Source organism: Achroia grisella, unplaced genomic scaffold, assembly GCF_030625045.1.
Source record: "Achroia grisella isolate CSIRO2021 unplaced genomic scaffold, CSIRO_AGI_Agris_v1 utg1575, whole genome shotgun sequence".
In the NCBI taxonomy this organism is placed as follows: domain Eukaryota; kingdom Metazoa; phylum Arthropoda; class Insecta; order Lepidoptera; family Pyralidae; genus Achroia; species Achroia grisella.
In genome coordinates, this window is record NW_026712657.1 from 283266 (window position 1) to 295360 (window position 12095).

The window sequence follows — 12095 nt, forward strand, 5'->3', positions numbered from 1 at the left end:
TTAGAATATAATAGGAAGTGAAAATAACTTCGCAACACAGAAATAAAGAACGTATTTTGTAACTTAATGGATTTCTATTATTTTGTTTAATTCCGCTACAATTAGCATGTGTGAGGATTATAAAATTCCGATCGTTATTGAGTCTACACTCATACTACGACACGTATTTTGCTTCTGAACGATGCATCATCCGGAATTGAAAAGAGTTCGGATATATCTTGGAAGCCTAGTAGTGTTCATTCTTCGGAGACCAATATGTGCGCCATAATTATAGTAGAATTAAACAAAACAATATAAATCAAATAAGTAGTTAAATAGACTTCCGCAAATTAACACCTAATTCGATAAAAAATACATATTTTCTTGTCACAATAAAAATTTGTGAACAATAAAAACGCGCGTAACGACCCTAAAATAATGATTACTTTTAAACATAAACGATAAAAATGCGTCAATCATTACTGAATACAACCAAATATCAAATTTGCAAAACATTAATTACCAAATACAAATAACCAATTTGTATATATTTTACAGCTTCTTTGTACTAGCTACAATATAAATATTTTGCACTTACAAACTTGAACAATGTGTATAACTTTACATATGTCATATGTTTATAAAACACCGAAATATCAATATACATATAATTTCAAATTTATTTATTAGGATTAAATACAAACTACAATTGCAATGTAGTATATGACACAGCCATACAATATGTATAATATTCATTTCGTTAGCAAGCTCCATCAAATACGAACAAATACGAAATGTAAATAAGTGCAGCCGATACATAAGTACCTATTATATTGAACAAAAACATAAAAAGTAGGAAACTATGTATGCAGATGGACTTTAAAATATACCTTCTTAATTTGCAACAAAAGGTAACACCGAGTCTTTTTTTTTTTAAAGTACTCATCTTTTGGAATACTTTAAAATAAATTTGAAATTATAACCATATGTGACAGTGTTATTAATATCATATTTTAAAATATAATCAATAGTTATAGTCTTAGGCATACTGTTCATGGCAAGTATAACCAGCCCTTGAACACTAGCGGTATGTTTGTCTTATATATTACGATATATATATTAGAAGCGTAACCATAATTTATATACTCTAACCAATGTTTGCCTTAGTACTATACCATAGGAATCCGAATATTATGTTTGATGCATATGGACAAAAACGGAAAATAAATAATTTATATGTATGACATTTGAAGTAGAAGTTATAATATTTTATAAATGGCCTATGATGCAATTTAATTTAGGTACCATTGAATTTACTATTTGTTTGCATTATAATTAATGTAATATAATGTATGTAATATATTGCCATTGTTGATATTTTTGTATTTATCTTTTCCTATGGTATAACACAAATATCTAGTCATACATAATGATGTCAATACACCACACATACATCACCATGTAATATAATATCTCTCAATGTCTTTCATACTAATGATAACTATTACAAAAATGATGATATATCAGTCAAACACTAAAATGTAAACTCGACTTTTAACAACAGAAAGTCAAACATTACATTTAAATGACGCGTAATGTTTCGTTATCCATGTTTGATATTTATATTTTTAAAGGCCACTTTGATAAGATTTTTATATTAATCTATCTATTGATTGATCTTAACTGTCAAGTTAAGAAATTATGAATAGTTGTTTTCAACTTTATATTGATAAGTATTCAGTGTATTTTAACTTTCTAAATTACATTATGTGAAATATTACGTCACATCAATGATACATAGAAATGATAACAAAATTAATATAATTTTCTGGAAATACATACATTCCAGACAATTATGTCGTACAAAGAATCAATATTTACAGTATATGTAAATATTGATTATTTATTATTTATAATTTCTTCGTAAACAATAAAATATATCTACGCGTCATTTAAAATGTTATAAATATACATTGCACCTAGTAAACACCTATATGTCACACTGTCACTGCACAGCACTTCACTGTCAGGGTCGCCTCGTGAGAAAGTTCCAGAAGGCACCGGCGTGGTCAACCTTCCGCTATATGGCGTCCCAAGGCATGGACACAATTATGGGGCACAACCGAGTAAAAAGCAGACCGCAAAGTATGCCAGTAACGAGCGTCGCTGCACCTAACATGCCGGCCGTGGCTGCGTGTTCGGGCGCCACATTACTGAAATAATTAAATGTAAAATGAGCAATTGCTTAAATTAACGGACGAATAAAATGACGTTTCTACATATAAGAAATCTAATTTAGTAAAATCTGTATAAAAAAAATCTACAAAAAATCTATTCAAAATTTGAATAGTTTTGGTCCCAAACATAAAAAACAAATAGTATTTATTCAAAGTATTAGAATTTCCAGTCACCTGAAAATTATGTAAGTACCTAAGGGCAATCTTAAAATCCATATGAGATTCGTATACTGTAACATTTATCATAAATGCCAATAAGAACTAAATGGCTACTATGGGGTAATAGTCATTAACACTTAATCTTAATTTGTAATGTGTGTTTACGTCACCGAAAAACCAAGAAGAAATATTAAATTAACAACAAGTTGGGATAGTAAATTCGATTAAAATTTACATGTTTAAATTTTGGGTAAAATTGAGTAGCCCTAAGTTCGTTCATTGTGCCAATTATTATTCGATCGAAATGACAACACTTAGCCCTTAGACTGAACTCGTATTCGTCAGGCAGAAGTTAGCCGCTCGATAAGTCTTCCTGGGGATTGTTGTTGTTCGTTGTTTAAAGGCATAAAGCTCTCTGCACTTGCCTTTCCGTCCAGCGAGCTTTAAAAGCCAAGTAAGACCAACAATATTATAATAGATCAGGGAAGAAAGGCAATAATTAACATATCAGTATAGGTACTGTTCGAACGTTAACATTATCCAATACCACCATCGGCAGCCGTCAAGCCGTGCCGACTTCAAGTCGGCACGGCCTTGCATCAATGACAACATCGCACGCGTACCTATTTACATTGTGTCTAAATTTTCAAGTATTGTAATTTCAATTATTCAATATAACCGTAGACCGTAATACAATCCGATATTTTATGTTTCATTAGTAAAGGGCTAACTAAGTACACTCACCCGCTAACATACATCATGCCGAGGGAGCTGCCATGACCAGAGCTCCAGCCCATGAGGGCAGATCCGACCCAATAGACCCAGTCGTTGGTTACCAGCACAGGTATGGTCCGGGCGTCGGCCTTATAGTTACACACCAGGAAGAATGGTATGAACAATATTCGCAGGGTCGTGAACAACGCCAGCCAGCGGCGTGTAGGCTGAAAGAAATTCATTATAAATTCAACTATTTTTCATAATTTTGTATAAAAAAATAAACACCATAATTTTTTTACCAAAGTGATTCTTAATTCGCAATTAAAAGATGAGTAGAATTTAATATATTTGATTCAGATTTTTTCCTCAGTAGTTACAATTTCTTAAATGTAATGTTAATAGAATCAAAAACATAAATATAGCAAATGGATATAATAATTAATATATTACAATAGTGACATCGTTCCCGAAACCCGCCGCCCACATCCCGGCGCATGTTTATTTCTGTATATGAAGAAATAATACGACGAAAGTTTAAATTAATTTAGGCTATCAATAAATCATTTTACAGTTAAAATAAAAATAACGGATCATTGACCACCGAATACATCTAAAACAAACATACGTCCTGCGACATCATATCAGGCTGTGTAGACATAGTAGATAAAATATCTATGTATCAGTCCAATCAATATCTAATATCGAACGAACGGCACGCAACTGTGTACTTATTGAATATCGCTGATTCGCTGTCGCTGTGATATCTATACGTGACACAAAAACGAAATAATAAAATGCACGCGATACTATGATATCGTTATCGCGTCGAGTACGTACGTGTATTAAATAATATCAGATTCGAAATAGCCATAAGTGTAATACATCAAATAATTTGAAACTAAGAGAAAAAAAAAGTTGGTACTCATTTGGCATTGTAGCAATTTTAATGTTCTTTGTATTGTTTAAACACTTGTCTAGTGCTGAAGACAATAAAGTGTGTACGGATTGAATAAAGTAAGTGAAACGATTTAAAATTCAAAGGTATATCTGTAAAATATTTAATCTGATTCATACATTGATTTATTATTTAATCTAAAATTGATAATAGTTTTTTTTTACTTTTAGGTTCGCGTATTGTGCGATATATCTTGCTGAGATGACAGCAATTTCACTTTCTTCGAGTTTCAAAATATCCAAAAGGAATTTTACAATGCTATTTTAGGTTTTTATGGTTTTACATTGATACATACATTTATTTTACACGTAATTTAGAAACACAACTGATATGTCCCGTTCAAATATAAGTATCATATGGGATTATTTCGATAAATATGATATTATTGATAAAAAGGCGAAATGTCGAACATGTTGCGACATTTACAGCTACAAAGGTTCCACGGGAAACTTAAAAGCTCATTTAAAAAAAAAGCACTTCGATGCTTTTACTAAGATAAGGATGGCACAACGAGAAACTGTGAATATTAAGCCAAAGAAAGAGCAACAATTAACGAGTTCGGAAGCAGTAAACATTTCTGCCGGTGTAACATCTGCGGTCTCAGGGCAAGCGTTGTCCGTGAATAGAAGTACTGACAAAAAACTATCAAACGATATAAAAAGAAAAATTGATCGAGATTTATTGGATCTATTTATTGATGGTTACCAACCGTTCTCATTGGTGGAAAAAAGATCGTTCAAGAAGTTTGCACAATGGATTCCTGGATATCAACTACCAAGTAGAGAAACAATTACTACTGTCATGTTACCGGCATTATACGAACAAACCAAAACTGATTTAAAAATGATATTGGGTCCGGACAGTAACCACTCTGTATGCCTTACGGTGTATTTATGGACGTCAACATTAAACGAAACATATGTAACAGTCACGGGTCATTACATAACCGATGATTTAGAACTGAAAACCTTTGTATTGGATTGTCGAAGTTTTCAAGAGTACTCAACTGAAAATATTCAAGATATGTTGATTAATGTTGTGGCCGAATGGGGACTTACAAATAAAATAAACTTCGCAGTATCCAATGACACTGCCAACATACCAAAAGTAATACAGAATATCGGATGGAAACAATTTGAGTGTTACGGTCACGCCCTCAATTTTATAGTTCAGGATGCACTAACTACGACGTCAGTTCAAATAATTTTAGATAATGTTAGAAAAGTTATTCACCTTTTTAATACAAGTGGCACAGCATTGGAAGTATTTTTAACCACACAAACAGAAGAGAAATCTGATTGTACACGTAAACATTTAGTACAGGAAGTCTCTACACATTGGATCTCCACCTACCACATGGTTCAACGATTTGTAGAATTAGAGCTATACATAAAAGCTACAATTAAGATTTTGAAAAATGATTTTCCTATAATTACAGATGAAGAATGGAAAGCACTTTCCGACCTATTAAAAGTGTTAGCACCATTTGAGCAAGCCACAGACATTATTACTGGTGAAAACTATATAACTGGAAGTCAAGTCATAGTAATCACCCATTGCCTTATGACGACATGTGACAAACTTATATCAGAACCATTTGATGAAATTACGAAAACTGTCATCTCTTGTCTAATAACAGGGTTGCGAGCAAGATTCGGTCTAGTAGAAAAGAATAGAACATTTAGCACATGCACATTCTTAGATCCGAGATATAAATTGTCGGTATTCAGTGAGCCGGATGAGGCTACAAATACAAGAAACTACATCCAAGAATTGTTAACTAGGCTAATTGACGAAGAAAAAACACAAGAGCAATCGTCTTCGACTGTTAATAACAGTACCAATGTCGATGGATTTCGAGCCATACTTAATAAAATAGTAGGGCAAAAGTCACTCGCCGTTGGGACTCCACTGTCGAACGCCATAAAAGAGATTGACACATATATAAATGACGACCCGCTGCCAATTTTCCAAGAAGACAAATTGAGCTGTCCGCTGGAGTGGTGGCGTGATCATAAATACAAATACCCACATCTTTCTAAACTGGTACAAAGTTATGGAAACATTATGGCCTCATCTGTTCGATGTGAACAAATATTTAGTAAAACGGGCCATAGAAACGAACACCACATGGAACTAACTTCGCAAAAAGTAACACAACTGACTTTCCTGAATGTTAATTTGGATCAAAGTAGATTTTAGATCCCTAATAATGAATGACTAACAAAACATAACATAGTTATCATAAAACTATAAATCGTTTGTTATTGTCGTAAAAATAAATCATATTAATTAATGTGTATTTCTTTATTAACTATGCAGTTAGTCCTAAGCGCAAATAACGTTCAGCAATTAACATTGAATTAATTTAATCATGTTAAAAATAATTTCATTAATAAATTGGATCTTAACACGAACAATGTTATGGTAAATAAAGGTATCTCAGTACATATAGTTATCTTAGTAAATACTTACAAACTGCCATAAGCTAGCGGTAATATTCCCAACCATCGCCATGAAGTTGAATGTCAAGAAACAAGTAATCATAGTAAACTTTTCACCCAGGAAGTTAGTTGTGAGAGGCTTGATGTCTGAAATATAAAAAAAGCCCTAAGTTTTCATACATAATATTACATCTTCACTATTCGTAGTCTTATAATATACGTTATAAAAAATTATAGCTGTTGTACAATTGCATAACGCTGATTATAAATATTTGTAATTAAAATACTTCTTTCTTATTTAACAGAAAAATTCCATTGTCTTATTGATTCCCAGATTCCCAGATTTATAAATATTGGCCCATAATAATACTAAAAATATTATAATAAAACTTATTGACCCATTTAAAGCTCAGAAAAATAAAATGAATTAAGATAACTAAAACAGTACCTATGAACGTGATATTATCCATCACACATTGCCATTCTTGAACACTAAGGTGTTAGTGTTATGCCTGCATACCCTGCAATTTAATTGCGACATCTCACACTTGCTAGGGGGCAGAAATAAATGTGAAATAGATACCTATTATAACTGCTAACTACAAAGTCTACCTGGGTATGAATTTGTTGTATGTATGATTAATTAGTTTGTCAATACATAAACTAACCAGAGTGCACTGAGGGAAAGATGGCGAGCGTGACGAAGAAAACAATGAAGATGTTGTATATCTGCACCCAGGCTTGCCGTACAATGGCGCCATAGGGCTGTTTGGGCGTGGAGTCTGGCCGCATATCGCTGTTGGTGGCAGCCAACGCCGGGTTTACGCGCATGGTACGCTGCTGGAGCGTGTCGTGGTAGCGATAGAACCTCTGCATAACAAATTTTAATATATTAATAGAATACAAGTATTTTTATGTACATAAATGACAGACAAGCTGATGACCCACCTTTATAACCGTCGCCTATATACATGAACAGCACTACACATATCGCGTTATAATATGACTCGATAACACTCATGCATTGCCTCTCCAGAGTGTTTAAGATGTCATGCTTCTTATCCTGTAATTTCATTCAATTTCTGCCTAATCTGTACACTACCAAAACAGCACACAGAGCAACACTGGAATACCATGAATATCACCCATGTCACGAATTCATTTGTTTTTGAGAAAAACGTTTTGCTATTATTTTCTATATACTACTGTTGTCACTGTCCATCTGATATTATGTTTGCCATGTCAGTTACATAATAAGAATGTATACATGCATCTTGTTAATTTAGCTCTAAGTTCTCAACCGTCTTTTGGCCACCGCCTACTATGATATTATTTCTAGAGACCATACTTTTTTGTAACTTCGCCTTTTGTTTTAGATTATCTTTGTTTTCCTATCTTCACAACCACTGTCTCATCTCAACACCCCCTAAACATCTCTGGGTAGTCTACACCCTTTTGAAAGTTCCAAACAACCAAGTAAGCCTAGTCACCCACATTAAGAACTTATGTTCTAAACAGAATCTTAGAAATGAACTTTATATCACTCACATTAAGAGGCAACGCGAAGTACGTGTCGAAGCAGATGAGCAACACGAACATGCCCGCTATAAAGTAGTATATGGCAGCAGTACGCTTGCTCTCGAATAAACCGGAACTCCAACTGAGGAAGACCACCAGCGTCCCGCATATATTGGAGCCCAACACCACAGCACCGGTGTATTTAGGCGGCAGACGGGCAGCAACGCCGTATACAGAGTTTTGGAAGATTGCGTTGAAAGCTGAAATGTAGAAATCAAAAGTTATAACTATAGTAGTATTTTGTTTACTACCACTACCAGTACTACTAGTATAAAATGGTACTATTTTTTTTTGTCTAGTTGGAACTAAATATATCTGTTGAGTACTATGCAATGAATAATCAGCATAACCAAGATTACGATTGCAACATTTATTCATGTTGTAATGATTAAGGTTGACCAAGTACTATAACTAACAATCAACAACAGTCAATTATTTCTACTGCATTAGAAATAAACTCACCATTAAGCAGGAGAACAGATAACATGGTAAGCCAGAAGAATACCTCAGGCCACTCTTTACTGTCGAGCATAGCCAGGATAATTGTGACCACGAATATTGCCACTTCAATGCACAGTGACCAAACGATCCGTGTTGTTAGATTCCCTCTGAAAATAAATATATATTTTAATGTTTAGAGAGTATCCGTAACAAGAAACTTAATTATCAAAACTATATATTACTGAAAATGACAATTTATTTTCCTTCAGAAATAAATTGGCTTCTCTTCAAGTTAATAAAACAAAATTTTGACAACAATCCCCAAGGAATATAATTTTCTTAGTATATATATTGTATTGTTTCCATTGCCAATTAAAAAAAAATTCATACTATGGCATCATACTTAAATGCACATTACTTACACAGCGAAAATATTTATATTTCATCCCGTTTTGAATACAGGAAAAGAAAGACAGAAAAAACTATGTAATGTCTGATAAATGATAAAATTCCAATAACAAATAGACTTACCCAAACTGAACAAAAATATTCATCCAATTGAACACAACGTTGGGTATTTGACTCGCCCAACCCACGTATGCCAAATAATGCTCCGCATAATTCTTAGCGTCGACCAGCTTATAATCAACAAAGTAATCCTTGGCAGTAATAAACATGTTCCAGGCTGTTAGCGTACCAAGACCGTGTATTATCAGCGTCAAATATATTAAATTCCATCTATCTTTTGGAGGCGCCAAGTCCATGGCAATACCTGAAAACAAGGGGGAATGTATGATTAGTAATGTGAACTAATTACTCCATCACTAGCAATGTAAGTCAGGTTGACCTACACGCGGTTTTCCCTGGAAACTATCGTGATAGTTTCCTGGAATATTTGTCACAAGCGATCAACTGAGCTGACCTCATGCTTATCTAATCACCCTCCACTGGTGCCCCGCCAACGTAAACCGTTAGCGCAGGCGGCTGCATTATTCCAATTACCTATAAAAATACTTGAAAAGTGTAATAATAATAATCTTAAGCCATATCACAAAGTGCCATCTAGACACAATATAATCACACTTTCTTCTATAGATGCATTTTTATGTTATTGGAATAAAAATCTGATGTCCTACCTGCTGGTATGTGGTCGTCGCTTTTATAAATAAACAATAGAACACGTCATCATGTAACGCCCTTAATACCTCTCATATCTTACATCGCCATACTAGTGGTACGTTGTAGTCCTCTGGAATGGCAACGTATGAGATGACCTGCCTCACTACCCCGTAATTTTACTACCTTATCACAGTATTAAACCGTAACAGAGCTACAAAACAAACGGTATAACAGCTAAAGTAGGTAAGACAAAACTTTGACCGAGTACATGTTCACGCAGACAACTTTACAACATCTACCTCAGGAAAAAAAAACAATATAATTGATAAAAAAAAAATTAGAAGTGCATAATCTGGATTGAAAATCCCCATACCCATACCCGCAGCTATATGTCACAACACAAATGTTTTACATTGTACAGTACAGTAATAAAAATCAATAGCAGCCTTTAATAATGTTGAATGAAAATGTAGGTAACATATGGTATAACAATAAAAACAATAAAACGTAGTAGGTAATTATTAAACAATAACTATACTTAACTGACCAATCTATTAATAATAATTTAGGTATATAATGTATTTACATTTTCCTGTAGATATTGTATTAAATATTAGATGTCGTATTATAATAGAAACAAAATAATTATTTTAAATTTCGATTCAATAATAATTTTATATTATACTAGCTGACCCGCCAAAGATTGTTTTACCATATAAATTAATTTCCCTATTAAAAAATAGGGGTTGGAAATGTGAAAGGCATAGGATTTTTTTTAATGGCCCTCATAAAATAAAATGAAAAAAAACAAAGTTGTGGTGGCCCACCCTTATCACTTAGGGATATACAAAATAGATAACAGACCTAGCAAATATACATATAAATAATTTTATCCAAATATTTTACTGTTTCAAAGAAGTATGGCAACTAACACACGAGAAATATACCTTCCTTTGGATATTACGATAAGAAAATAATAAATATGTATTAATGAATATTCTCAATTAACAACATACTGGAATGTATTTGACACCTTTACCCCGGTGACCATTTATTTTTCCTATAGTTTCGGAAAGCCTATCTTTTTTTTTATGAATCCCCGTGTCATTTCAAATATTACTATAGACACATTTTTATCAGTTACTAGCCTAACAGTTAACATTATTTATCACGTCATCATTATACTGATAGACTTCTGATGATCCGATAAAAATAATAATAGCTGATAAATATAATTAAAAAAGTTCAATAACGATTATTTAAATAATTAATAGTTTTTTAGATAACGTTATAAGTATAATATGGGTCGACAAGTAACGTAATCTCATAGATATTCAGTTTTTTGCAAATTATGTACAACCGTGAAAAAAGATAACGTTTTATTAAATTCGAGTTATATAAAGAAACAATATCATTTTATAGTGATTCAAATATTTATTTGTAATAGATATTTCAAAACCATATTCTGGTTTTCATAATAATCTAAAATTCTATTCATGTTTATGTTTCACAATGTATTAATTTATGCGAATGAAAACCAAATTGATGGAAAACTCAATAAATATTTGCATACAATTATTTTTAGACGTCGCGTCTGTAGGTCAAAAATGTCGCAATACTTAGGTGCACACGAATTTATTGACAAAACCCGCATGTGTTTTAGTAAAGCGTTCATTTACCCACTGTGAATATATGTGCCTACGGTTATAGAAACTGTGACACTGCGTTGGAAAGTGGGAAGTGGTTTTAATATTTAAAGCGTCATACGCCTACACGTTTTAGTTAACGCAACATCGATATTAAACAAACAGCCTTACAAGTGTCAGACGCTCATTTTAAGAACACAAAATGTGCCGTCGCGCCGGGATTTGAACCTGCGACTGTATATCGAATGTCTGATTAATCGACCCCTAGACCAGGAGAGTCAATAGCCATAAGAACGAAAATATCCATGACTATTCGTTCGATAAAATATGTTTTTTTTTTTTAAACAATTGAATACAACCTGTTTGTGATCTTAAAATAAAATTATATCATAGTTTCTGTAAAATATACAATTATACGTTTGTGGCAATTATACAATTTTTCGTCTCCTGACAAAATTATCTACTATTTTTAAGTGAGTAACTGAGATACAGTTTTGATTCAAATGCAGGAAATGTGACGGTCAATTTTACAGAGTGCATATTGGGTGTTTAATTGCGTATGTTTGTTTTTATTGTAATTTCATTGCACATTTAGAATTAAAATTACATTTGAATATTTAAGAAACAACAGTGGACATTTGAAAATGACCGAATGTATGAAGGGGCAAATAGATATTTTGCCAAAAAAATGTGTTTTCATGATTACCATTTTTTAAGTATTTAAATGTGATCATCATGAAGTAAAAGTTCGTACATATTCATCTGGAATATATATGAACGTTTATTACTTTGTTATGTTTATTTTATCTGCTACGTCTTT

General features: G+C 32.7%; 1 protein-coding gene across 1 annotated transcript in view; it reads right to left on the minus strand.

The window, feature by feature from the left end:
• Window positions 1-1890: 1890 nt before the first annotated feature.
• The window catches only part of LOC131841208 (equilibrative nucleoside transporter 1), a 30245-nt gene continuing 20040 nt past the window's right edge, over window positions 1891-12095 (minus strand). Inside the window, exons 4-10 of the mRNA XM_059189484.1 lie at window positions 9042-9282; window positions 8532-8677; window positions 8040-8269; window positions 7160-7361; window positions 6523-6638; window positions 3120-3316; window positions 1891-2192 (exon numbers count right to left, since the gene is read on the minus strand). Coding sequence (XP_059045467.1) covers window positions 2060-2192; window positions 3120-3316; window positions 6523-6638; window positions 7160-7361; window positions 8040-8269; window positions 8532-8677; window positions 9042-9282 — 1265 coding nt within the window. The 3' untranslated portion in view covers window positions 1891-2059. The remainder of the gene's footprint in view (window positions 2193-3119; window positions 3317-6522; window positions 6639-7159; window positions 7362-8039; window positions 8270-8531; window positions 8678-9041; window positions 9283-12095) is intronic.